Source organism: Ursus arctos, unplaced genomic scaffold (assembly GCF_023065955.2).
Source record: "Ursus arctos isolate Adak ecotype North America unplaced genomic scaffold, UrsArc2.0 scaffold_6, whole genome shotgun sequence".
Classification (NCBI taxonomy): domain Eukaryota; kingdom Metazoa; phylum Chordata; class Mammalia; order Carnivora; family Ursidae; genus Ursus; species Ursus arctos.
The window spans coordinates 83,378,118-83,406,103 of record NW_026623078.1 but is presented as its reverse complement, the minus strand read 5'-3'; the positions used below and the strand labels follow the sequence as shown (position 1 = coordinate 83,406,103).

The window sequence follows — 27,986 nt, the reverse complement described above, 5'->3', positions numbered from 1 at the left end:
AAGAACTTCATGTGGAATGAAAATGTTTTTCAATAAATGGTGCTGGAAGAACTGGGTACATACAGGGGGAAAAATAGCTTTCACCCATAGACCACATCACACACAAAAATTCATTTGAGATGGCTTCTCGACCTAAATGAAAAAGCTTTATAAACTTTTTCAAAGAAAAAGTAACAAAGTATCTTTGAAACTTTGGTGCAAAGATTTCTCAGATGGGATCAGAAACTACTAACCATAAAACAGAAAGTTGATAAAATGGATTTTATCAAAATTAAAAACTTCACCTCATCAAAAGGCAGGCTGCATGCTGGAGAAAATGTGTGTTGCCTATGTGTGCAGCAGAAGTCTCGTATCTGACTTATATGGTGGTCTTTAAACACTAAGGGATCATCAAAAAATGGGCAGAAGGTTTGAACAGATATCCACAAAGGAAAGTGTACAAATGGCTGGAAGTACGCACCTCACCCGAAAGTACTCAGCATCATTCATCATTAGGGAAGTGCAAATTAAAACCACAATTAGATGCCACCGTCTACCCTCTAGCACTGCCAAACTTAAGACTGACAATATCAAATGCTGGTAAGAACGTGAAACAGCAGGAGCCTTCATAAATTACGGGTGTAACATGGCCAAACTTCACGCATCGTCAGGCCGTTACTCGCCGAGTGTGACATCCTCCTACCCAATGACCTCGCAGGTGTTTACTCAAGAGAGATAAACAGTTGTATTCATGAAAAGATTCCTGCAAAAATTTTCATAATAACCCCAAACTGGAAACAACTCCAAATGTCCATCAGCAGGGGAATGGATAAATAGTCTGTAGTCTATCCGTGCGGAAGGATTTTACTCAAATATAATGAACTACTGGGATGTGCAGCAACACGGAATAAGCTCAAAATCGTGACGCTAGTCACTTACGACTTCCTTTATACCAATTTCTGGTAGAACAGGATGAAAGAAGTCTGAGCTGCGGGGGCTGCAGGTTGAGGTGGGGCAGGGCAGGAATTAACTTGCAGGGATCAGGTTGCTGACTTTCCCAGTGTGCCTGGGACTTCCCAGATTTTAGTTCCGAAATGCCCTTGCCCTGGGAGAGCCCTCAGTGCTGGGCAAACCCAAACAGGTGGGCACCACAGAAGGAAGAGTGTCTTTTGAGCTGAGGGTTACAGGATTGTAGCAAATGTCAAGCTCGTCAAACTAGTACTTCAGGTATGTGCTATTTCATTACATGTAAATTATACCTTGACTTTTAAGATTTTGTTGCTCACATGTAAAAGTATGTATATAATTGGAGAGAACACCTGATTTTTTTTTTTTACTGGAGAAGTCTGGGAAGGCGGCATAGGAAATGAAAGTGTCCTAACTCTTGAAGAATGAGTAGGGTTTTACCACCCATTCCCTGGGAAGAGTGGAGGAGTGTTGCTAACTGTTGCTTCCATTTCCTTGGCCTAAATTTGAGCCCTGTGCAGTCCAGAGCCTGGTTGTTAATCCTCAAGGCTTGGCACCTGTGGCCCGTGGTAGGGACATATGAAATTTAAGGAATGATTGAACGAGCATGAAAAGTCCTTGACTTAACGATGGCTTAACTTAACAATTTTTCAACCTTAAAATGGTGTGAAAGTGATTAGAACTCGGTAGAAACTGTTCTTGGAACTTGGAATTTGGATGTTTGCCTGAGCTAGTGATATGCGGATACTTCCTCGTTATGCTGGGCAGTGGTGGGGAGCCGTGGCCAATTAGCCAGCAATTACGAGGGTCAGCAGCTGGAGGACTAAGGGCCGTTGCGCACACACAGCCCTTCTGTCTGTCACTTTCAGCACAGTATTCAATAAATTGCATGAGGTATTATAAAATAGGCATTGTTAGATGTTTTTGCCCAACTATAGACTAATGTAACTGTTCTGAACACATTTAAGATAGGCCAGGCTCAGCTGTGAATGTGCTTCAACGTGTGATATTTTCGACCTAGGATGGGTTTATCGGGCTGTAACCTGTCGTAACTGGAGGAAGATCTGTAGATGTACCAAGACTACATTTATTCAGGTGTCTCTTATGTAAAAGGCATGACTTAAAAAAATTTATTTAAGCTCTATTTTCCTCAGAGACCCATATAAATTGCATGGGCTGGAATATAGCAGAATTATCACGCATTTAATTTGGGCAGTTTTTACACTTTATTGAATTTGATGTGACACAATGTATTGTGAATTCATTTTTCATCTTGCTCACAGATGAAGATTTTTCTGTTAGCATCATGTCATTTTAGAGTCAAGCATCCCCAGAGATGACTTATTTCAACACATTTGCATTATAAATGAGGTCCAGAGAGCGTGTGTGATTTAGCCGAGTCCTCACAGCTTGCTGGTTACAGACTGGCACCCGTGTCTCATGGCTTCACGGCGTCTGCAGCATGGACAGCTGTGTGACCCACTGTACGTGGAGCCTGTGTGGGCATTCAAGCTGATCGTGGTGCAAATAGAAGCCACACAGACATCAGAAGATAACTGTTACTGGCGTGACAGAGCCTACTCTGCTCTAAAACCAAAATACAAATGGATGTTAAGTCGTTTTGCTCCTTGGGCTGGTTTGTGCATCTGCTCCTCTCTTGACTATTGATAATGTATGCAGTTTTTCTCACTGGGGATTTTCAAATGTTAGTGTTTTTTTTTTTTAATTTTTTTTATTTTAATGTTTTTTTATTATATTATGTTAGTCACCATACAGTACATCCCTGGTTTCTGATGTAAAGTTCGATGATTCATTAGTTGCGTATAACACCCAGTGCACCATGCAATACGTGCCCTCCTTACTACCCATCACCAGTCTATCCCATTCCCCCACCCCCCTCCACTCTGAAGCCCTCAGTTTGTTTCTCAGAAGCATGAGAGACTGTGTACTCTGAGAAACAAGTGTTAGTGTTTTGGGAGAGAATGGGGGAAGGGAAGTCCTCTTTATTCAGGGCCTCCTGTTTTCTAGGGAGTGTCCTGGGCCTGTTGGGCTCAGTGTCCCATTAAACTCCAGAGAACCCTTTGAAGTGGGCATTGCTGTCTGCAGACGTGGCCGTAGACTGAGCCGCACGTCCTAGAGTGAAGGAGATAAGGTGTGCATTAGGGTCTCCTTGGCACCAAAGTCCATGCTTTCTGCCAGCTGTCCTCTGAACTGGGAGCGCTCAGTTCTTCATTCAGCCCCTTACCCCCGCCATGTCTTTGGAGGCAGCTGGCTCTCCCAGGTCTGCCCTCCTGCCCCTGACCAGAGCGCTCGGCGTGGCCCTGCTCGCCTCACCGGCTGATGGTAGCAGCTTGTTATGCCACAGAGGAGGCAGGTGCGTTCTTGACACCAAGGCACAGTGTAGATGGGGGGTGGAAGTTCATGGCTCTTCTCCCCCCTCTTCTCCCTCAGGGGTGTACATAGGTCTCAGCTGACTTTTATTTAGGAGACTAATTACTTTGAGATTCACAAAGCTGGCTGGTGTGTTGTCAGGGACCAGATTGAAATGGATCGGGCTATGCCACCCCTGTCTCAGTGCCCAGCCTTCCTCTCGCCTGAGGAGCAATTTCTTTCCAGCCTGTTAAAATAAATGATCCAATCTCGTGCATTGCTAGTCTGAGCTCTGTGAAAAATACTCTCCTCTGAGCAGGGCGTAGGGCGTAATCATTATTACATTATTAATAGAAATCATACCACTTGACACATCACAGCACTTAGCCCTGGCCATTTAGAAAAATTCCATTTCCCCCCATGGGGTAAGACAGCTCAACTCTGTGGGGAACATGTGCTCACAGACCCATAATAAAGGCGATCTTCATGTTGGGTTTTATCATGGTAGGTCTTTTTCAAGTTGCTACATTTATTTATTAAGTTGGTTTTAAGCTTAACAAGAGTTGAGACTGTTAACAAGCACCAGGATTCAGAAGGAAGTGTGACCTGTATCTGATCTCAAATTTTGATTCTACTGCTTATTTGCACTGTGGTCTTGAGCAAATCACTTCTGTTCCTTTACCTTGAAACAGAGAGAACATTGCTCTTGCAGAGTTGTGGTAAGGTTTTAAAAATGTATGTGAGGTACTAATGTAGTGCCCGAGAGAAAGTAGATCCTTGACAAGGGTGGTCGGCATTTTTCTTGCTTGTGCGTGCACGTGCGTGTTCCAAGTCTGTGCCAGATTCTAGGGGTGAAGGGGTGAGTCGGTCATGTGAACATGTAACAGCCTGGCTGCCGCGGGCCCTGCGGACTTCCTTAGGATGTCCTTCCCCTCAGCATATCTGAGCGGTCTGTCTGTCTGCCTGTTCCCCACCTTACCGCCAGCTCCTTGAAGGTGAGCACTTCCGGACTCACGGCTGTCTCGGTAGCACAGCCAATAAAGTAAGCAGTCAGGACTCAGCGGAATTGTTAAATAACTGTCACAGTGGGGATGTGAACAGTGTGTGGTGAGAACTCTGAGGAGTTCTCTGGGGGACGAGGGGGCAGGACAGTTCCCGATGTTCCCTGTGATGGGGAGTGATGGGAAGAGGGGGGCACGCCCAGAGGCGTAGTGGGGTGCTGGGGTGGACTGCAGCCGCTGTGGATGAGGGTGCGGGGTGTGTCTTAACCTGGCTCGCCCCCCACTCCCCACCTAGCAAGCCCCAGAGAGCAGCTGCATCTTTCGCACGTGTAACCAGTTACGCTTGGGGGCAAAAGACTCTTTCTTCCTCCTCTTCTGAGATGACAGAAGGTGAAATGATGTTTGGAATTCTGTTAGTCTGATTCAGACCCATGTCATTTTTTTTTTCAATTTATTTTGAAGTAGTTATAGATTCACAGGAAGTTGCAAAAAATGTGCAGGGTGATCCTGTGCAGCCCACATCCTGCCTTCCCCAGTAGGATATAAAATAGGTCTGCAGTTGGGAAATGTAGAAAATAAATATTGAAAAGAATTACTTTAAGTGCCAAATTAAGTCCCCTTTATAGTATTTAATGAGCTTTCCAAGTTGTTTCCAACGTACAGGCTATAGCAAGGTATTTAATGTCAAGGAGATGTAGGCCATGAGTGGACTGGTCCCCAAATGAGGAACTCCTGGAGAGTGTGCGTCCTGGGCTTCGCTCTGGTATCTGTGGTGCGGAGAACCCCACTACATCTGTAGCAGGGGCAGCCCTGCTCCCTCTGGGGAGCTTGTATCGTATTGTTCAGACACTGCTCTCAGTGGTTGCTTCCCATCTCAAATCCTCCAGGAGGATGGTCAAGCCCAGGGTGGGGGACTCAGAGGGGCGGTCCAGCTAGTGAACCTGCGTGGGCGGGCCATGTGACAGGGCAGCCCACCCCTGCCTCTTTGCCCCCTTGTTGGTGGTCCCAAGGCTGGGCTGTGAGGAGTGCCCCAGGGAACAAGAGAAGGGCTGCCTTGCTTCTTGGAGAACCTGTCTGGCTGGTGTTGCTGGCCACACCCAGCTCCCTTGCCCCCAGGTGCCATGGCCATTCAGGAGTTAGTAGGTCAGCTTGCAGGGAGCATCACCCTCCACCCCGCCAACAGATGTTGGCTTGCATCCTCTGCAAGGATGAGCACACCTGTCATCGCCCTTCCCACTGCTAGCATACTACAGACCTGTAGAAGCCGGGAGGTGGGACTGAGCCCGTCGTGGGCCTGAGCAGATGGACGCTCCGTCTAACTGACGCTGACTCCGTAGTCCGCACTCTCTGGTTCCGGGTGCGCCACCTCCCAGGGACCACCTCCCAGTTTTCTGTTTCTGCTCACAGGTGTATCTTGAGGGGACTTTTATTTCTTACTGATATGTAGTATTAAACTATTATTAAAATCAGTGGTTTTAAGTGATCCGTATTTTATCATAGGTGGTTATATCATTACATGTTGCGTGTTGATGTTCATTTTATAACAGTATACTTACTAAAGGCAGTTTAAGTTTTTCTTTTTAACAAATAACATACACTAATATATTTTAAAAGTCTCATTTATAAACTTCAATTAAAAGTGCCTATGCCCTGGGACGCCTGCGTGGCTCAGTCAGTGAAGTGTCTGCCTTCAACTCAGGTCATGATCTTGGGGTCCTGGGATGGAGCTCGGCGTCAGGCCCCCTGCTCTGCGAGGAGTCTGCTTCTCCCCCTTTTTCTCCCCCTGCTCATGCTGTCTCTCTCTCAAATAAATAAATAAATAAAACCTTTTTAAAAAAGTGCCTATGTCATGTTTGATTTAGGGATTGAACATATGTATAAAGGTAGATTCTATAAAAGCAACAGTTGGCCAAAGTTTCTTTGCAACCTTATGTTTAGAATTCTTGCATTTTGCATTTTTACAGTTTTACTGGTTTGTTTAATCATCTTAAAGTGAATCTCAAGTGGTGACGCATGAGGTGATTTCAGGTAGTTATTTGCAAGTACTTTTCTGTAAGCAATCCTGCTTGAATTCGGCTTGTCGTTATTCCCAGAAAATGAAAAGCTACATTGGACGTGCTCATCATTATGCATTTTCTTTGTGAAGCACAGGTGTCTTGACGTGCCCAGCTCACATACCTGGTGACAGTCACCTGAGGCTCTGTCTTCCTGGCTCCTGTCTCTTACCCCTGGGCTCTTATGAGTACAGGTTGGGTGATGGAACGGACGCTGAGTGGCGGGGTCTTCACAGCCACTGTGGTGCAGTGCTGGTCTGTTAGAAGGTGAAACAGCATGATTCTCTGAGCACCAGTGGCTCGTGGGCATGCTGCGTCCTGGATGCTCAGCGTCTCAAATGGTTGCTTTCTGTTTAAGCATCTTTATTGAAACATCATTTACATACCATACAGTCCCCCCCACTTAAACTGTAATTTAGTGTTTTTAGTAGATTCAGAGCTGTTCAGTCATCACCACAGCTAAATTTAGAACTTTCCATCCTCCCAAAAGAAGCCCTGTACCCATTACCAGTGGCTCCCATCCTCCATCCCAGGCAACTGCAAATCTCTTCTCTGTCTCCGCAGATTTGTCTGGTCTAAATATTTTATGTACGTGGAATTATACAGTATGTGACTGTCTTCTTCTCTTAGCATAATGTTTTCAAGGTTCACCCACAGTGAAGTATCATCATACCATTCGTTTTTAGGGTTGAATAATATTCCATTAGGTGGATAAACTCCTTTTTGTTGATCCATTCATTAGTTGATGGACATTTGGGTTGATTCCATTTTGGGGCCATTATGAGTAACACTGTTTTGAATATTTATGTACAAGTTTTTTTGTGGACGTTGTTTGTATTTCTCCTGGGTATACCTAGGAGTGGAATTATTGGATCCTATGGTAACTCTATATTTAATCATGTAAGGATCTGCCAGACTGTTATGCGAAGTGGCTGCACCATTTTGCATTTGTATTTGAGGGTTCCGGTTTCTGCACAGTCTTGCTGACATTTGTTTTTCTGTGTCCTTGTATGGACGGCCATCCCAAATTGCTTCTCTTAAAGGGAAGTTTTTAAAACAGTATTTAAGAGCTTACTAACTGAAAAGTTAGAAGCAGAGATACTTCTTGCCATCCTCAAACTGGGTACTGCTTTTTTTTTTTTTTTCCTGGAAAGGACAGATTGAGAAAAATAAGAAGGCTTAGAGAATTTTGATGAAAGACCACACGAATTTGGCCAGAAGGATATGTGGCCATCCCTGCATGTTTTGGTTTTGTGTCTGCTCACTTGACTGTACTCCTTGGGATGACTGAACATTAATGTTCAGAACATTAATGTACTCTGGCGGCCCCAGAGATATTGACCAGATTCTGGGGGGGTCAAGGAGAGAAAGAGCCCCACCTACGTTGTGGTTGAAGCACCACGGTTTTTAGATAGACTCCGACCTTGGCGTGGGAATTTCTCATGCTCACTTTTAGCTGAGTCCGTATTGAATAATTAGCTGGGATTGCTTTGTTGGCAGGGTTGTGTGCTTTCCCTTGGCTGCTCCACTGATAGCCACCAAGCTAATAATAAGCACCTCTCGTGTCTATGTAATATTTTGCTTGAGCTTTTTTCCTCCTTGTAGTTTAACAAGGCACTTTCACCTATTTTTCCATTAGAGCCTCCTAATAATTTTATGATAAGGGCATTCTTTTCCCCCTTGGGGAAACTGAGGATCAGAGAATTTAAATGACGTGCTTAAGATATTATAGCCATCAAGCTACAGAACTGGTATTCACAACAGGTTTTATGCACTAAGGCTCATCAGACTCATCATGATGTTAATTTTTTAATTGCATCAATTAAAAAAACTTTTAATTGACATACAGTAAAATCGACTTTCTTTTTTTTTCTTTTTTTTTTCTTTTTAAGATTTTATTTATTTGACAGAGAGAGACAGCCAGCGAGAGATGGAACACAAGTAAGGGAAGTGGGAGAGGAAGAAGCAGGCTCCTAGCAGAGGAGCCTGATGTGGGGCTTGATTCCAGAATGCTGGGATCACGCCCTGGGCCGAAGGCAGACGCTTAACGACTGCGCCACCCAGGCGCCCCTAAAATCGACTTTCTGATGCATGGTTTTATGAGTTCTAAGTCATTTGTAGAATCATGTATTCACCACATCAGGATAAAAAACAGTGCTATCACCCCTCCCCCCAAAAGTTTGTTCTCATGCTACCCCTTGTAATATTACCCTGACCCACCCCTCAACAGTTGACCACTAATCTGTTTTCCATTGCGGTCTTGCCTTTTCCAGAATGTTAAATAAATGGAATTATGCTATATGTAAACTTTTGAAAGTGAGGTTTTTCACTGACCATATTGATTTGGGGATCTATCCCATGTTGTTGAATATACGAATAGTTTGATTTTTTTTCCTGAGATTTCCACTGTATAGGTGTACAGGTGTACAGGTGTACGTGAATTCTCTCACCAGTTGAAGGACATTTTGGATTATTCCTAGCTTTTTGTGATTGTGAATAGAGCTGCTATAAATACCTTTGCATAATGCTTTTGTGAACGTAGTTGTCATCAGGAATTTTTTTCATGGGCTAGAATATGGTCTATCTCCTGGTGAATGTTGCTGAATGCTTGAGAAGTATGTGTGTTCTGTTGCTGTTGGATGGAGTGTTCTCTCAGTGTCCGTCAGATCGAGGTGGTTGATGGGGTTGTTTCTTCTATATCCATGCTGATTTTATGTCTACTTGCTACGTCAAATTGCTAAGAAAGGAGTGCCGTCTTCAACTCTGTGATTTTGGGCATTTCTCCTTTCAGTTCCCTCAGTTTTTTCTTCATGTATTTTTGAAGCTTCTGTAGCTAGGTGGATTTATGTTAAGAATTATTATGTATTCTTGGTGAATTAATGCTTTTATCATTATATGACTTTCCTCTTTATCTCTGCTTATTTTCTCTGTTCTGAAGTATACCCTAAAGTGTCTGTTACTAATATAATACTCCAGGTTTTTTTTTTTTTTTTCAATTAGTTTGTCTGGCATATTTTTTCCATACTTGTACTTTTAGCCTATCTATATCATTATACTTAAAGTGGATTTATTCTAGATAACATAAGGTTCAATCTTATTTTCTGAGTCTATTCTGACAATCTCTATTAATTATAATGTTTAGGCCATTTATATTTAATATAACTCTTGATATGTTTGGATTTAGATTTACCTATATTTTATTCTAAAGGATTTAGACATTTAGTTGTATGCTCTATTTGAAATTTTTTTTAGCATTTAGTTATTCAATGTATTTGAGATTTATTTTTGTTTATGGCATGAGGTAGGGATATCATTTCTCTGTGTGTCTGCCTAATCATGTGTATCAGCACTCTTTATTGAATCTTCTTATTAATCAGTACTGCTTCTCAGTCATATATGTAGTTGCCTTATATTCATGGGTCTGTTTTGGGGCTGTTTTTTCCATTGATGTATTTATATATCACTGCCCCCGGCAGTGCCTTCATTACTACAGTTTTATAATAGCCCTTGATACCTGGTTGGCCAAGTCCCTTCCAAACATCTTCCTGACCATTGTTCTGTATGTTCTTGGCCCTTTGGTCTTACATATAAATTTTAGAATCAGTGTGTCAACTTTGTTCAAAACTGAAATGCTGTTGGGATTTTGTATTGAGTTTCATTGAATTTATAGACAATTCAAAAGAGGTGACTTATATAAAAATATTGTCTTCCCATCCTTGAGCATAATACATTTCTGTGTTTATTCATCATCTTTAATACCATTCTATAAAACTTTAAAACTATTCTCCATAAACATTCTGCAGACACTTTTAAAAAGATTTATCCCTAAATGCATTGCTATTGTGATATACTTTCTTAAAAAATTATTTTGTAACTGTTTTCAGTTGATATATATGAATGGTTATTGGTTGCATGGTTGTGTGTTTACTTGCTATTCAGCAACCTTTTGAATGTATTTTTCCTCATTTTACAAAATGACTAAATGTTTTGTTTTGTAAACTCACCTCCTCTTTCCCAGCCCTCTCTCATCACAAGAGTGTGATTTCTGTGAAATGATGATCCATTTCTGTTGTTCCCTTCCATATTCCCAGAGCCTGGAACAGTACCTGCCACACAGCAGTTACTCAGTAGATGTTGTGTTTGTTAGAGGAAGTAATACAGTTCCTAATTTTCAACAGAGGAAGCAGTGCACACGCACTCAATTGAGGTGGGTTCACACGCACTGCTCTCTTTGCCAGGACAGCATTGTCCCCTTCCCAGGTAGATGGATGTCCTTCTAAGACTTACTTCATTCTAGTTCTTCCAGGAAGCTTTCCTGGGTTTCCCTATACTTCAGAAGGATGGAACCAGAAAAGAATAAGAACAAAACAAAGCAAGCTAGAATTAAAAGTAACTGTATGCTCAAATGGAGGATGAAACTTAAGAAAATCATCCAAAGCGATCCAGAAAGATACACAGAGTAAAGGACATTATGGTTGGGTACAAAATGCTCCTTTTGGTGTTTAGGAAAGGGAATTAATTTATGAGTGATAGATAGAAAGCAGCGATCTGCCAGTACATCGTGATGCCAAAAATTAGGAGAAACAGGAACACTGGATTAGGAGGCCCCCACGCTCAGGAGAAATAGATGACACAAAATGTGGCATTCTATTGTTCATTCCTGTGCAGGTTTCTAGCTGCTACATTCTATGAGTGAAAACAACATATATTTGAGTCTTTTCTTCCCTGCTTTAAAAAAAAATCACTTCAATTTTCCTCGTCTGATAAATTTTTTACGAATTCCCATTCCTGATGAAAGATTTTGCTGTGATTAAAGATTTCATGAAGTTATGACAAAGGCAGAATAGATCTTCATTCTGGAAAGCTCATTTTTCTGTGAGCCGAGTGAAGAGGCCTCTTGTACAGAGCTGTCAGAGCTAATGACTATTTTCCAAGTGCTGAATCTCTGGGGCAAACACTCCCACCCGAAGAACCTGGAATCAACCAGTGTGAGCCTGCTGTTCTGAAGACGCATGTTGCCGCACCTCACAGCAACGCACGCGGACACGAGAGCTGCCCACCTTCCGCCCCTGCGCGTGGCTTAGCGCACACCTTTTGAACAGTCGGTGTTTCACAGACGCCCTGTGGCCTCTGAGGGTGCCGATGGGCATGCGTGCATGCGAGTGTGTGCGTGTGCCCCGGTCCCTGGCCAGGGCGCTGCACGCTTCTCCACCTCAGTTCCCTTCCCTGGGAAGAACAGACAACGAGGTTTGGAACATTTGCTTCCATCTTCGCGAAGAGCACAGGGTTTCGAGTTCTAAGTCTGTGGTGTTGGTCGCCTTACTGGTGTTGTGGCCATGTGCTGAGCCTCACTGTCCTTACCCGTGCACGGGTCCAGTGAGGGCAGCCTCGAGGGCGCCTCACTGTCGTTACCCGTACATGGGTCCAGGGAGGGCAGCCTTGAGGGCACCTCACTGTCCTTACCTGTGCACGGGTCCAGGGAGGGCAGCCTCGAGGGCGCCTCACTGTCGTTACCCGTACACGGGTCCAGGGAGGGCAGCCTCGAGGGCGCCTCGCTGTCCTTACCCATACACGGGTCCTGGAAAGGGCAGCCTCGAGGGCGCCTCACTGTCCTTACCCATACACGGGTCTGGGGAGGGCAGCCTCGAGGGCGCCTCGCTGTCCTTACCCGTGCACGGGTCTGGGGAGGGCAGCCTCGAGGGCGCCTCGCTGTCCTTACCCGTACATGGGTCTGGGGAGGGCAGCCTCGAGGGCGTCGAGATGGAATTAAGAGCCAGCTGCCGGGGCTGTTTGCGTTCCACCCTTCCTTTGCTACCAGCGAAGCCTTGAGAAGTAAATTTGAGAATTGTGATGCCCTTGGGAGGGTCATGTTCTGAAGACACAGGAAGCTGAAGGAGACCCAGAGCACAGATCCTTTCCTGAGTCTTTCTTTCCCTGTGAGAAAGTACTCCCCCCACTCCAGAATGTCTTCTGCGTCCGTTGCTGATTTCTCTGTCTGCTCCGGTCGTGGGTACGGCTGTCCCGTCCAGATCAGCACACGCTTCCGGATTCCTGGCCATGTGCCCGCCGGGATACGTGGTATTTGAGACCCTGGCTGAGTCGTAGGCAAGCTTTCCACCGTAACGGGAGTCTAACAAATGGGGGTGGTGCAGACGATGTGCGTGTGGGTGGATTTTGTCCGGCACATGTAGCCGGTAAGTCCGGAGGGCCAGAGGCTCTGAGGGGCCACTTCAGCTATTGAAGACGTCACTGTGTCCAGACTCCTCCTGGCCCCACTTGGATCCACTGCCTCCAAATGGGTGCTGAGCTGCTCGGTGTCCTGTTCATCTCGGCGCAGGGTGGACGGGGGAAATAGGGAGTTTGAGGGGTGACACCTTCTTCTCTCGGGGGCAGGTCTTACGTGCGATAGAAAGCCTCCAGAAGCCTATCCTTAGTGGCTAGAACTTTGTTTCAGGGACCTGTCCTGTGTCAGGGGGCACTGGGAACTTGAGTATGTTAGTGTTTCCTTTCTGGACCAGACAAATCGAAGGGGTGGAGGTGTGTGGAGGGTGGGAATGAGTGAATCTGCAGTATCTTCGCGGCTCGGAAGAGAAGGAGGGAGTAGTCTGTGCAAGGCTCATAACAGGTGCGCACACAGGTACCTGGGATATGGTTCTCCATGTGCCAGTGCCCAGCACCTTGCCCCATACCTGCAGAAGGCAGCAGACATCCGCATCTGGGGTCATGGCACGGATACAGCGGTTGTCGATCGGCACCGTGTGCCACGTGCTTTCCCACTGGTGGTCTTACTTCCGGGTCAGGTGTTCTAGTCCTCACATACACGAGGCTTGGAGAACTCTGGTGACCTTCCCAGGGCCACTTGCTTTGTCAAGGGCACCCTGGGCTGTATGCATGTGTCCCCGGGACTGGGGAGGATCTGATGCCCAAACCCATTTTGCAGAGTTCGGTGAGTTCAGAGTGAGCATCTGTGATCCTGTATGTCTGGGGCATGTGACATTTTGATAAATTGCACCTCCGACGTCCTCAAGCAGTTTGGGAGGAGAAAAAGTCTTAAGTTGCTCTGGTTTGGCTTCCAGAAGATCCTCAACTTTCTCTTGTCCTCTGTGCAGTACCCGGCAGTGCCACCTGCTCCTGGACGTCTTCAACTCCACGGAGCACGAGCTGACCGTCAGCGCCCGCGGCAACGAGGAGCTCATCCTGCACGCCGGCGAGTGCCAGCGGTGAGTGTCCCCACCTCCCCACCTGCGAGGCGCTGGGATAACCCTCCCTCCGAGACACCAGGGGAAAGGCAGTCTTGTCTCTCTCTCAGGGGAAGCCTGGTTGTGATTCAGGTTCCGTGAAAGATTCTGAGGTGGCTTCAGGTTGGAGGCAGGTGTGAAGTCGGGGCGAAGCCCAGTGGTGTCCATCCAAGGAAACGGGCACCTGCTTCCAGGCCCCCCTCTCAGAACCCTGAGGCTCCCGGGCAGGACTTCACTCTTCAGTTCTGAAAGCTGTATCCGGGAAGCCTTGGCCTTGATTGTGGGGCCTCTATCAGTATCTGTAGAAAGCCCCTCGGAGGAATTCCACAGACAGACAGGCAAGGCTCAGACCTCTGGGAGAGGGGCAGCGCCACCCAAACCCTGTCCCCAGAGGGCAAAAAGGTGGCTCCACCAGACCCTGGCACAGAGTCAGCTGTGGGCCACGCCTCGCAGGAGCAGAGTTGGAAGTAAGAGCTGACCAGGAGTGAGGCCAGGCTTTGTGGGCGTGTCCCAGGGCAGGCAGAGCTCCCTGACTTCAGGAAGAAGCTCTTCTGTTCTGGGGGCCCCTTACCCAGGCCCTCCCCCGCCGTCTGCCGGGCCTCTCCCCAGATCCACTGCTGTGTCTCCAAGCCCAGCTTGGATGTTAGGGGCATACCCTTATAGACAGAATTATCATTGGGATAAGATGTAGATGGAATACCATTTTTATTTTTAATTGCAAAGTACTTCCCACCTGGAGAAAATACCTTAGAAACCAGCACACACATATCCCAGATGTAAGCACTTGGTTCACTTTCGTTAGCCCCAGACCTGTGTGTGTGTTCTTGTCTTTCTCCCTCTATCCCTTCTCTGTCTTGTCTGTGTCTTTCTCTTATTTTAAGGAAATGAAATGTTAAAAAGTAGCTAACAGTAACAGAGTCAGTGGGGGAAATGTAAATTCACTCCATACTCACCAGAACGATTGAAGTGAGGGACCCGCCAGGTCCGAGTGTGGGCGCGGAGGTGAAGTGGCTGGAACTCGTGCGCCTTGGCAGGAATGTGAATGCGTGCGGCCACTTTGAAGAGGGTCTGCGGTTTCTTACAAAACTAAACATACACCTACTCGGTGCCCAGCAGTTCCAACTCCAGTAATTTATTCAGGAAAAGTTTAAATGTTTGTTCACAAGAAGACCTACACAAGAATGCTCGTAGCCAAAAAGTAGAGCCCAGATGTCCATTATGGGAGAGTGGATAAGCAAAGGGTGGCATTTTTCCTGCAAATGGAATAACACGCAGCAACCAAACCTAGCACATTCCTAACATATCAGTAGGGGCCTCCCAGGAACGGAACCCGGAGCGAAGGGAGCCTCCCCGGGAGAGGCAGGTACCATGCGACTCCAGTCACTCGAAGTCCCAGAATGAGCCAGCTGGCCTACTATGGAAAAAGCAGAGCGTTGCTTGCCTCTGGAGAGCTTGGGGTGGGGTTTGGACTGGAAGCAGTACGGGGGTTTTCCAGGTAAGGTCTTGGGGGGCAACCTGACGTGTGTGGGGGCTGCATGTTGTTTGCATTTGTTAAGAATTTTGTTGTAAGTCGGTTTTGTATCCAAAGAAAAACTGCGTGCAAGTGTTGAGCTCTAAGCGCAGCTATGCTGCTGGAGGCTTTGGAGGGCTGCGCGGTCCCGGCAGTGGTCTCTGGAATGCCTGAAAACTAGGACGAACGATGGAAAGGGATGGGAAGTGGAGAGGCTCGATGGAAAGGCACATGGAATAAATTTTCATGGTGCAGACTCTTGCAAGGGGCATGGAGGGTGTTCACGGAAGAATTCTTTCCACATTTGTTTTCTTTGCCATTTTTCATAAGAAATCGTTGGGGGGAAGACAATGTTGGAGAAAATAAGTGAAAGAACAGTTCAGTCCTCCTTCCCGTCTCACCATCTTCCTCCCCTTCCCCTCCCTCCTCGGGGGGATTGCAGTCTTGGAGGCGATGGAATCATTCATACCATGTTTTGCTACTTTTATTGTATTTATATCTACAACCAAACATTATTTTCAGAGTTTTTATGACAAGCGCTTCTATATCACATATGTCTTTTTAAAAATATGTCTTTTTATAACTTTAAATCAGCATTATGCTTTGGAGATAAATATAAATCTGGTTCTCTCCTTTCGACTGCTATTTATGTTTTGTTGCATGAATACGCCACTTTATCCATTTCCGTGCTGATCCGTGCCGAGGTTTGCTTCAGAGTGGTGCCGTCTGATGTGATTATTGTTAATGACCCTGGGAATGCCGAGTCAGTCCCCATGGCCCCTAGTGCAGGACCATTGGGGCTGATAGTGGGAAGCTCGAGGCCAGGTGACTTGGGGGCATCCCCCTGGAGATCTCACGGCCTCTGCCCTTGCAGAGCACTTGCTGTGTGGGGGTGGCTGTGTGGGGGCTCCAATGCTCCTGCACACGGGCCGCGGAGGCCAAGGCTCAGGGTTGGGTGCCTGGTGCAGGACTGGCTCCTTTGTAGGGCGCCCGTGCAGCCCCTGGGGTCTCCACCACCGACAGCTCTCTGGGCCCCATGCTGTTCTCCGAATCGTGAAGGAAGCTGTCTGCTCTCTGCCTGTCTTTGTCTGGATGTTTTGATGTGGTCTGAGATCCCAGAGGACGTAAATCTGGTCTTCTTATGACACTGACATGAAACCGGTTGTTACAAATTTATAAATTGTTAAACTTGTTCTCAGCTAAATCGTTCGCATCGGTGGAAGGCTGAATGACGTTGGCAATCCCACTCGCAAATAATCACAAATTAGTTTTCTGCTTCGGGCTTCCTCATTATTGACCCTTCTCTTACATTCTCATTTCTCTCTGCTCCTAGCTCACACATTCTTTATTCATTCATAAAATGTTCACCCAATAAATATTGATACTTGGAGACTTGTTCTGTGGTGCCTGCGCCGGGCTCGGGGAGTGCCAGGGAGAGCAGGGGACCCCCCCCCCCCCCAGCCCGGGAGCTAGGTGTGATGAGGGTGACGAGTGTCTCCAGCAGCTGGGCACCTGCCCGACGGGGCATCTTGCTGACCTGCGGTGGGACTGGTAAACCAGAGGTCAGAAGCCATGTCTGGCTCTTGTCCTGCTGCCCCTGCTAACCGGTGGTGCTGGGGAGCCCAGTGTTTGTGGGGACGCAGGGAGGCACTTCCCATCTGCTTTTCAAACATCTCTGGCCTTGCCTGGATCGGGTCGGACACATGCTCTGCCTCTGGGGAGGGCAACCCAGTGCTCACAGATACTCTGCTGGAGGAAGCAGAGGTGGCTGAACCTGGCAGCACCGGAAAGCGCCCTGCAGACCTCGGCCACAGATGCTGTCCCTGTGTCCCCAAGCTCTCTCCTCAGTGCCCTGTCCCTTCCCGGAGTCCTGAGCTCAACCAGTCGCCTGCCTCTTGCCTTCTCCCATGAGGAGCCTTCCCCAGCATAGCTCCGGCTGTGCCCACGGCTGAAGCAGCCTTCTCTGTGGCCAGGCGTGGCCGCTGTGAAGAGGGTCAGGCTCTGCCCCTTGGTGACTCCAGTTTAATTCCTCCACCTGCGTGTGCTGTTCCCACTGCTGCCTGGGAAGTGGGCGGATGGTCTACACTTTCTGCTGGAGATGGCAAGGAATGCTCTGTGACGAAAGGCCACGGTCCTGGGACTCGCATGGCGTTCTTCCTGCCCTTCCCAGAATCCGGGCACCCCGGGGTCAAGAGGCATTTGACTTCCTTTTAAGGGTGGCCTGTACTCCAGGAGAGGGACCAACTCAAGTCCTCTTAGATTGTTGGGGCCTGTGCTGCTCCTCTCCTCCAGGTAGAAAGGGGTGGCCTCATCTTACCCAGGACAGGAGCGCGTGCTTCCCAGGGGAGGAAACAATGGAAGGCGGAGTCACTGAGCCTGCGTGTTTGGAAGTGAGGGCGCTTCAGTCCACACGGTGCGTTCGCAGGAGGGTTTGTCTGCGTTTTACGGATGAGCGACCTGAGCAGCGATCAGAGTCCCCTGGTGGGCTCCGCAGCTGTCTGACTCCACGGCTCTGCTTACAGCGGTGACCGATGGTTAAGAACCGGTTCCGTTCCTCTCCCCCTTGCGCTCTGTGCAGCCTTTGGTAAGTTGTGACCAGCGCCGTGAAGTCCACTGTCCAGTGTGAAGGCCGGCAGAAGGATGGATGGAGAAGCATACTGGGTTGTTGGCATCCCAGGTGTTCATGAATTCATTCCACACACATTCCCCGAGTCTCAGGCTGGTGCCAGGCCCTGCCACGAGGTGAGACAGTGAGCGAAGGTGGGACTTCTGTGTTGGTGTGGAGTAAAGGCGCACAAACAGGCAGTTGGCATGCACAGTAAGGGGAATTGAAAGCACGTGGGAAGAAAACTGGTCCAAAAGGGGTGAGGGTGGCTGGGAAGGCTTCCTGGAGGAAGGGGTGCTGTGTTGAGCAGGACAGCTGAGTAGGAGTGAGCTGGGGCTGGTGTACAAGGGGATGACGGCAGCCCAGGTGCAGGGACAGTGTGCTGCCAGGAGCGGCTTGCAAGGGTTCCCGACAGAACGCTTGCGTTCTTAGCTTAGAAGCATCACTCCTATTACCATGTTTCTTAGAGATTTCTTTCTAATCATAGAACTTAAGCGACAGCTTTTCAGCAAATGGATGTACAAAGTACTGTCTCACCTCCCTGATCTCTTCTTTAGAAGGTCCTCTGGAAATGACTGACTCATCTTGCCTCGGGAGGGTCTGTGGCGTGGTTGGTGCATCCATTCTGTAATTAGGGACCACGAGTTAAGTTCACTTTTGCCAAACGTGATTCAGGACGCTCGGTCTGTTGTGATGACGTTTCCAGGGCCCCCCCCCCCCACCCATCACCACGTTCAGAATGTCTTCTGCCAGCCTCGCAGCTGGGTGCCCGCAGCAACGTCATTTTCCTCTGGGGGCTGGCGTGCTGCAGGCACCACTTTCGTGGGCAAGGGCATCTTTATGCCTCACGGCTGAAGCTCAAGTGTGAACATTGTGCCTGTTTTTGCTTCTGAGTAGGAGAGGTCAGAACTTGCCAAGGGTCATGCAGTTGGTTGCCACCGGAACCCAGGGCCGCCCGTCGACCGCTGGGCCTTTCTACAGGAGCTGTCTGCAGCTCTAATTTCAAAAGATGACCAGAAACCATAGAAAGCTTTTCTGAGTAAAACAGCATCAACTTTCTTAAGAAAATACAATGTTGCCAGCAGCTGATTTACTGGTAAATTAAGATGATAATTATTGTGGGTTTTTTGCTTAATTGTCAAACCATTAAAATTAAATTTCATGACCACCCTCATTTATGTATGCATCTTTTTAATCTCTGGTAATAGATGTTACTCCGTGCCTCAAGCTACCCCGTTTTGTTCCCCTGCGTCACACGGAGGCACCGGCTGCGCAGCGGGCCCGGCAGCAACGTGAAAGCGCTCCCTCCCCGGGGAGGCTGATCGCTGCTAGGCCGTGAGCAGAGCCGTCTCGTCTCGTGCAGCCTAGGACGGCCTTCACACTGGGAGGGCAGGGACGGGCCCCCGGAGCACGCTGCACGTCGTGACTCTGGAACTTGACCTTGACACTCTCCCAGTGGCAGAGAGGGCCAGGCCCCCGTGGAGCCTCCCACCTCTTGCTAATCCGTGGCGGGGCTGCGGCCTGCGGTCCACCCTACCTGATCGCTGTCATCATCCCGTCTCCGCAGATGAGGAAACAGGCTCAGAGAGGTGACCAGTGAGGAGCTGACCAGGGTCCCCTCCTCCTCCAGTGCTTTTGGCTGTGGTCTCACGAAAGTCTTCACGGGTGCGTGGAGACAGGGACGGTGATGGCACGGCGAGGCCCTGCCTGGGTGCCCGTGGTTGCTGAGCGCCTGCCCCTGGAAGCGGATGACAGTGATCTCGGTGCAGCCCTACCGCACATTGCATTGCAGGTTCCTGCATCCCCACCCCTAGAACAGCCCAACTCAAACACCTGGTCCCCCACTCAGCCGCCTGCAACCTCACTGGTCTTGTTTAGTTCCTCCGCGTGCTCTGAAGAACCGCGTGCGGCATCCAGGGAGCCCCTCGCTGTGTGCAGCGCCGTGCTCGTGCTGGGCGTTCCTCGACCATATTTACACTTGCTGCCCATCCTCCATCAGGGTGGCACACCCTGCCCCTGGCACTGATGGGCTGTGCCCTTGACCTGGGTGGTCCCTCCTGCCGTCATTCTGGAGGGCTTTGGGGAATTTCTTTTTCAGTCTGGAAGGAATATGAGAGAGTCCTTCAGAAGTGGCTTCCAGAAGCAAGGAGAAATCATCTTGACATGTTCTCATCTCTTCAGCTGACTGATGAGGAAAATGAGGCTCAGGTCTGGTTAGTAGGCCCTGGGCAGTGACAGTGGAACCCGGGGTGGTCAGTCCCCTGTCCAGAGCAGCCTCCATCACCCCACTCTGCCTCCCTTGTAAGGAGCAGTTTTCAAGTTTCCTAATAGAAACGGAGACAGCCCTTGGATGGGTAGGAGCCTCTGATGATTGGCGGGCAGCAAGGAGAAACACTGGAGTCCAGCCTGGAGGAGCTGTCAGGTTGCAGAGTCAGCACTTTGGAACATGCAGCCGTTTGCTGATTCAGATGGTGGAGAAATCCTTTCTCTCAGAAAAGGAAAAGATGACTGGATTGGATCCATACCCAATGCAGCTTTCTCTTCCTCAGAACCCTCCGACATGGGGCGTCTTGTGGGCGTTTGTTCTGTGTTCCCGATCAGAGTCTTCCCTTTGGTCCGTCTTTACACGTGCCCCCGCCCCGGCTGCAGGTGGTCTTGAGTTGTTCTGTCCCGCGGACTGAGGCAGGTGGACACAGACCTGGGGCCGCACCCAGCCTGTGTCCAGGCCCACCGCCGGCTGGCTCAGCCGTCCTGGGCAAGTGGCCTGGCCTTGGTGAATTTCCAAGCGCTTTTCTGTATTTTGTTTTATTTTTTTTTTACTTGTATTTAAATTTCAGTGTACTTACAGCGTAATATTAGCTTCAGGTGTATAGTACAATGACTCAGCACTTGCATCTAGCACCCCAGTGCTCATCGTGACAGGTGCCCTCCTTAATCCCCATCACCTGCTTCCGCCATTCCCCCTCTCCCTTCTGGTGACCATCAGTTTGTTCTCTATAAATAAGAGTCTATTTCCTGATTTCTCTCCCTCTCTCTTCCCTTTGCTCATTTGTGTTTTTTTTTTCTTAAAGCTGCATATGAGCGAAATCGTACACTATCTTTCTCTGACTTATTTCACTTAGCATAATACGCTCAAGCTCCATTCATGTTGTTGCAAATGGCAAGATTTCGTCTTTTTTTATAGCTGAATAATGTTCCATTATACACGTACACATACACTGTATATAGTGCGTGTGTGTATATGTGTGTGTGTGTGTGTATACGCACACCCCACACACCTTTAACACACACACACACACACCTTTATCCGTTCATCAGTCGATGGACACTTGGGCTGCTTCCATATCTGGCTATTGTAGATAATGTTGCCATAAGCATCCGGGGTGCATGTATCCCTTTGAAGTAGTATTTTTGTATTCTTTGGGTAAGTACCTAATAATGCAGCTGCTGGGTTGGAGGGGAGCTCTGTTTTTAACTTTCTGAGGAATCTGCACACTGTTTTCCAGAGTGGCTGCACCAGTTGGCTCCCACCAACATGTTCGCATCCTCGCCAACACCTGTTGTTTCTTATGTTGTTGATTTTAGCCATTCTGACTGGTGTGAGATGGTATCTCATTGTGGTTTTGATTTGTGTTTGCGGGATGCTGAGTGATGTTGAGCATCTTTTCATGGGGCTGTTAGCAATCTGGAGGTCTTCTTTGGAGAAATGTCTGTTCAAAAAATCCATTTTTAAATAGGATTATTCATTTTTTGGGTTTTATAAGTTCTTCATAGGTTTTGGATAGCAACCTTTTATCAGATATGCCATTTGAAAATATCTTCTCCCATTCCATTGGCTGCCTTTTAGTTCTGTTGACTGTTTCCTTTGCTGCGCAGAAGCTTTGATGAAATCCCAATAGTTTATTTTTGCTTTTGTTTCCCTTGCCTCTGGTGACATGTCTAGAAAGAAGTTGCTATGGCCGAGGTCAAAGAGGTTGCTGCCTCTGTTCTTTTCTAGGGTTTTTATGGTTTCGGGTCCAAGCACTTTTCTTTAAAATGGGGACAATATTGCCCAACATTACAGATCGTTACAAATACTAACGTTAAGCTGTGTCGAGTAGCGCCCCCGAGACCCACAGTGGGCACTGCACAGGTGGCAAACAGTTACTCTGCAGGACCCTGTGTCACACCCGGGGACCGGTTCCCCCCAGCTTCGCCACCTTGGCTGGAGCACATCTCAGCCTGGGTGAAGGGCATGTGTCTGAGGTGTCATGCTTCCTTTCTGGCGAGATGACTGTCTCAGAGTTTTGCTCAAGTAATTAGCTGTTCTTGGGAGCCTCGTTTCCCTGGCTTCTCAATGCTGTCTGAAGTGGAGGCAGAAAAAGTTGTCATCCATCAGGAGTCGGAAGCCACAGAGAGGATGTAATGTGAAGAATTGCTCCCAGGCATGAGGTTGTAACTAGGTAACTGTGAGTGTAGAGTGCACCAGGGAGGCTCTGGTGTAGCAGCTGCAGGAGGCATCATCGTCCCTGGGGCTGGGGGCCTAGACAGCGGGTGGGGATTATTAGTTAGAAGCTGGGGACTGTGGCGTGGAGCTGATAGTCAGCACTGTAAGGGACGCCCGAGGTCTGGAGTCTGAGAGGGGAAATGCCATGTTGCTGGGCTGCAACCGGTTGGAACCCGGGGTGGAAGGACATCGCTCAGGAACAGATGGGAAGCCATAGAGGAAGCAAGTCCCTCCTTCCCCCATGTGCCACGTCCTCCTTCCACCTGTGCGAGGCTGGGAGAGCAGAGATGTGGCTTGCAGAGTGGGTGCCTGCAGGACCGGCACAGCCTTGCCTGAAGCCAGCTCTGCCTTGTGCCCCCTGAGCTCCGGGTACAGTTGTCTTGCTCTTCTGCATATCCGTGGCACATTCTCACTCCTGCCAGACTAGAGGGTCCCCAGCTGCGCTGCCTATTGTAATTTCAGGGACCTTTGAAAAAGAGCGATGCTCGTCCTCTCCCCCCAACCCCATGTCCTGGTCCGATTGGCTGGGCGCCAGCAGGACACCGGGATTTGTGACTCTAACTTGCGGTCAAGAGGAGGAACTACAGGGCCAGACAGTGAATTACTCGAGAGCAGTTTGTGTCTTGGTTGTTCTCGAATATCTCCCCTCCTTGGCCCAGTGTCCAGCACATAGTAGGTGCTCAGGTGATTCTGATTGAGTGGGTCAGCAGTCGGCAGGCTCTGCTCGTTGGGAGTCTGAGGTTTTCATTCTCTGTGTGGCTCCAGGATGCAGCCTAGATGCTGAGGTCAGGGTAGAAAATGCCTCGATCAGTTGCTTTGAGTTGACTCACAAGGGGCCATGGCCTGTGATGGTACAGTTGTACCTTGTGTATGTTGTCCCTGGCCGGGGGGGTCTGATAGTCCCCCCACGTTCTGCTTGGGAGCTGTGCCAGGGGTGTGGGTTCGATGGGAGGAAAGCATGCCTTTTTCTGATTGGTCTACCCGGGGGAGTGGGGTTTTGCCACGCGCCCACCTAGAGGGGACGTGTGTTTCTAATGTACAGAATGGCGTCCTGTGTTCCCCGTAACCCTGGGTGTGTCCTCCTAAGTGTGATTCTTCTCATTACCTTAATCTGATAGATCTGTTCCTGTGGGGAAAACTTGAGAAGGAAAGTATAACATTTTATTCCCTGTAGACACCTTGTTGGTTCTCGAAGTTTGAGGCTCACCCTTACATCAGACTTGTGCCATGGGTGTTTTATAAGTAGTTAGAGACAATGTCTGTATAACGTGTTTCATTCTGCAGGGATTTGGTGGAGGTCTGTGGGCATGGGGACGGGTGGCGGTAGGATATGTGCACCGGGGCACTTTCTTTTATGCCGGAGCTTTAAAATCTGTAACAGATAACCTTTGGCATTCATTCATATTTCCATTTGTTCAGTAATTGGTGCTGTCACAAGAGCTGAGAACCAGACCTAGTGCTTTGTGCATGGAGCCCAGGCTCATGGCAGACTGCCCACCCCTGGCATGGGGCACGGGGCGGGAGTGTGAGGGCAAGGGGCTCATCCCCTAGCCAGCCGGGGGGTGGGGTGGCTGGGGACAGCTTCTCGATGCAAGACCTTCATGGGCGCTTTGGGCCAAGAAGGAGCTGGCGAGACAAGGGCAAACTGGGTGGGGGGTTGTTTAGGCAGAGGGCATAGCTGTGCCAGCCAGGGGTTCGGGGTCGGGGAGAACACACGGGGTTCTGCAGGCCAGAGGCCATTCAGAGTTGGAGCTGCAGGCGGGAGAGGAGAGGCCAGGGCGAGGCAGGGAGGCAGCAGGACCTGTGAGCCAACGCTGGGTCTCTCTCTGGGGGGAAATGGATGGTCATGAGAGGGTTTTAGGGAGGACAGTGTCTGACCAGCCTCTAGGGAGTGACCGGAAAGGGGGGAAAGCTGGTGAGAGCCTGGGTGCTGGTTAGGGACGTCACAGTGCTGACAACTGCGAGTGCCTTTGGTGCTGCGAGGAGAGGCTGGGTCCCAGAGATGCTCGGCAGGGAGGAAGAGTTGGCAGGATTTGGGCGTGGGCCCCCTTCATCGACAGGCCTGAAGTCAGCCCAGGGACTTTCCTTTCTGGGGGGAGGGTCTCATGTGAGGCACACGACGCCCAGGAAAATCGCAGCGGCCTTCCTCGGTCAGTGGCTTCCACGACATTTTTCACGTAATGAAGGAGGTACTTCAGAGTGGAAAACTGGCTCGGAACGTGGGTCACAAGGCAGGGTCTTGGAGCTGAGTGCTTGCCGATCGGAACTGTCAGCGCAGAACCCGAGTGAAATGGGGCGGACATAATAGAGTCATTTAATCTGTGTCGGTTCAGAAAGTCTCTGCGAAGTCACACTAACTCCAAGACCGATACGCCGCTGGAACCTGCCCGAGGTAGACACAGTTAAACCAGCACCGTCGAGAGCTTCGCTGGACGCCCGTTGGCCACGGCGGAGAAGGAGCATCCGAGCTCTCCGCGCTGACTGTGCTGCCACTGTGTACTCGGTGTGGTCACATGCGAGCACCCCACCCGCAGGCAGACGACTTGCGGTTCTCTCAGGCCTCCTCTCCTGCCCTCGAACCGGGTGATCCCCGCTTGCCGGCTGGGGAGACTGAGGCTCGGCGAGATCACCTGACTCGTTCCAGGCGACACTGGGCTCGCGTACGAGCCAGGCTTTGAGCCAGGTTGTAAGTCGCTGACCGTACCGAGCTCCGTCCCACCGCTCGTTCCGACCAAATCGGAAGCTCCTACCAGGAACCACACCATGTGCCAGGCCCTGAGACACACACAGCAAAGGCCAGCGACTCCGAGGCCTCATGGTGTATTGGGAGGGAAGGCCCGCAGCGAGGCGAGCAGAATGCAGGCCCGGCCAGTGCAGGAGGCCCGGCGGGCTGTGTGTCCTTCCTGGAGCGTGGGTGCTGAGCCTTCCAGTGTGGGAACAGTCTTCTGCCCATGCAGGGTCGTCTTGCTGGCTGCCTTCCTGAATCTCTGTCCAGACATGCCTGGAGTACATGCGTGTGATACACAGCGTATGTTCTGTGTGCACGCGTGTGTTCAGAGACCTGAGTTTATACACACCTGCACACACACAGTAAACCATGGATGTTATTTGTAATACCTGTGAAATGTTATCACAGCTCATGGGCTTTGTCTGAAGTCAGTTCGGGGCTGACATTCTCTCCAGAAATGGTGGAAAGGCCGGGAGCTCCGGGGCATGGAGACCTGGGTCAGAGTCGTCCTGCATTACTCCTGCTTACTGTTTCATGCCAGGCAAAGTACTCAGTCCAGCGTCTGTGCTGACATCTGCAAAGCAGGGACGGGGATGACACCTGCCTGGCGAGGTGAGTATGAGCGCTCAGGTCCCTGGCATCGAGCTTGTCCAGCATTTAGTAACGGCTCCATAAATGGGAGGCTACCTCTGTTTTCTTAGAGAAACTTTGAGTGCTCTCCCGTGTTGGGAATACGGCATTCTGAAGAGGAAAAGAGGCAAAGGCCCTTTACTATGGGGCTCTGAGGGAGTGGACGTCTGCTTTCAGGAGCGCATGAGCTGTTGGCAGACGGTGCGCACCGGCAGCATTCCAGAGCCCCGCAGGCCTGCCGCGTCCTACTGTCCCTGCAGCCGTGTCCTCCCTCCTGACTTCAGGGTCGTCCTGGAGACTCCTGAGGCTCAAGACAGGGGACAGAGTGGGCTTCCCATGCTGGGAAAGAGCTGGCGACTCCTGACAGAGGAGCCTGTTTCCAGGGCTTGATGGGGGCCCGAGGACACAGATAATAAGCTGGCTCTGAGAGGTGCGGAGGTCGTAGGACTCCAGGCCAAAGGCTGCGGGTTTCCTATAATAAAACAGAGCATAAGCCCGTGTCACTGAGCATCCCTCATCCCCAGGGGACCAGTTTATTAGGGAAAGTTTTTTACCCCCTACTCTTACTGTTGGGGTAAATGTATCGTGACCTGCACGCACCGTTATAAAGTCCTCTGTGCTCTGCCTGTTCAGCCTGCCGTGCTCCCAAACCTGGCAGCCACTGATCCTTTTACCGTCACCTCAGTTTTCCCTTTTCTGGAGCGTCCTAGAGTTGCAATCATACAGGGTGTAGCTTTTCCAGTTGGCTCCTCTGAGTTAGCGATCCACGTTTAAGGTTCATTTCTCTTCAGTGCCGAGTGGTACTGCTGTGTGGATGGAGCCCGCGTGCCCGCGCCTCCTGCAGCTCACGTTGGTTGGGTCCGCGTCTTGGCAAGGACGAGTGAGGCTGCTGTAAACATCCATGTGCAATTTCAGTGTGGACAGACGTTTTCAGCTCCTTTATGTAAATACCAAGATGTGCGGTTTCTGGATCACATGGTCAGAGTACGTTGAGTTTTATAAGAATCATTGCACATTTTTAAAAGCCAAAAACAGCGCATGCTTCACTGGCCTTTCCACCATGCTGTTTCCAGTTACTGTTCCATCACAGAAGGAGATGAAAACGAAAGCCGTTGTGTTTGAGCAGCACAACAGAGCGGTTCAGGGTGTGCGGCCCCGGTCGGTGCCCGCGGACCTTTCTCGGGAGTGCCCTGTGCCGCGCGGCCTGCCTGTCTCTGCGTCCTCTGAGACTGTGGCCCTGCGCCCTCCACCCCCCATGTGATGTCGGTGTCTGCTTACGAGGCTCTCCGCCCTGGGAGCCACTCCGGCCAGGCTCACGTGCTCGTCAGCTCTCTGTTGGCTCCCAGCCAGAGAGAAGCAGCTCCAAATCCCTTTCCATATCCTGCTGTTGTGGCCAAGGTTCTCGGCAGTGACAGGAGACCCAGAATCTTGGTGACTTAGCACAGCGAGTTTCCTGGGCATCCCAGGGTGGCTCTCGCTCTGCTCATGTTGCTGTCATTCACGACTCACCTTCTGTCTGATATGTGCTGGTTTCGTGGCAGAGAGCAAAGGGAAGGGGATGGGCCGCACGGCACCCCGGGAGCACGTCACTGCTGCACGTTTTGTTGGTCCAGCAAGTCCCAGGAAGCCCGAGATCAGGAGGTGCGGGAGGACAGTCCCATGGGGAGGGACACCGAGCATGTGGACATGGCTGCGATCTCCCCCATCCTCACATTTCCTCCAGCCTGGCGCCTCCGGCCCTTGTCCTCGCCCTCTGTTAGCAGGCTTGCTTTGTCCTCTCTGAACGTGTTGGTTACGGTCGGCTCTACGCTCTTTCCCTCCTTCCAGTGTGTATTCGGACGGCATTCCTGGTGCCGTGGTGCTGAGGAGGGCACACAGAAGTGCCCGTCTGGCCTGTGTGATGCACGGGTGCGTGGTGGGCACTGTGTCTGCTGGGGTTTACTGAGCACCTGTGAGACTCCAGCTACGCTGCGGTACTGTGGTACTCGGACACCCAGTGAGTGCCCAGCACTGGTTGCCTGGCTCGTATACTTCTTGGCCTCTCAGTGACTCAAAGGACAGGGAGGCCTGAAACCCCCTGGTAATGGGAGAGACGGACTGGACGGACTGGCAGCCCCGGCCCCATGGGAGAGTGGCAGAGGGGGCCATGCCCTGACCTTTCCCGCTGTGTTCGCCCATCCTTTCTGGAAGTTTTTTTCTTTTCAGAATTGGTATATACCAAGGACCTCTTCCCTGGGAAGCCCCCTCCCTCAGTGAGAATGCAGTGCGTTGTTCTGGAGGCCACACTGCCCTCTGAGATGCCTGTCTGCCTTGCTTCCTTAGCACTGCTGACTGGTGATTAGGTTAAAGGAATTCTCTTCTTTCCAATTAATCATCCCTCATGAGTCTGTTCTGCGTTCAGCACACAGCAGACTCCCTA

At 49.8% G+C, this 27,986-nt stretch overlaps 1 protein-coding gene across 10 annotated transcripts in view; it reads left to right on the top strand.

The window, feature by feature from the left end:
- Window positions 1-27,986, top strand: part of TRAPPC9 (trafficking protein particle complex subunit 9) — a 593,937-nt gene that overhangs the window by 389,979 nt on the left and 175,972 nt on the right. For all 10 annotated transcript variants that reach the window (XM_057307937.1, XM_048212431.2, XM_057307936.1 and 7 more), the window contains one exon: window positions 13,480-13,590. In XM_057307937.1, the coding sequence (XP_057163920.1) occupies window positions 13,480-13,590 (111 nt within the window). The remainder of the gene's footprint in view (window positions 1-13,479; window positions 13,591-27,986) is intronic.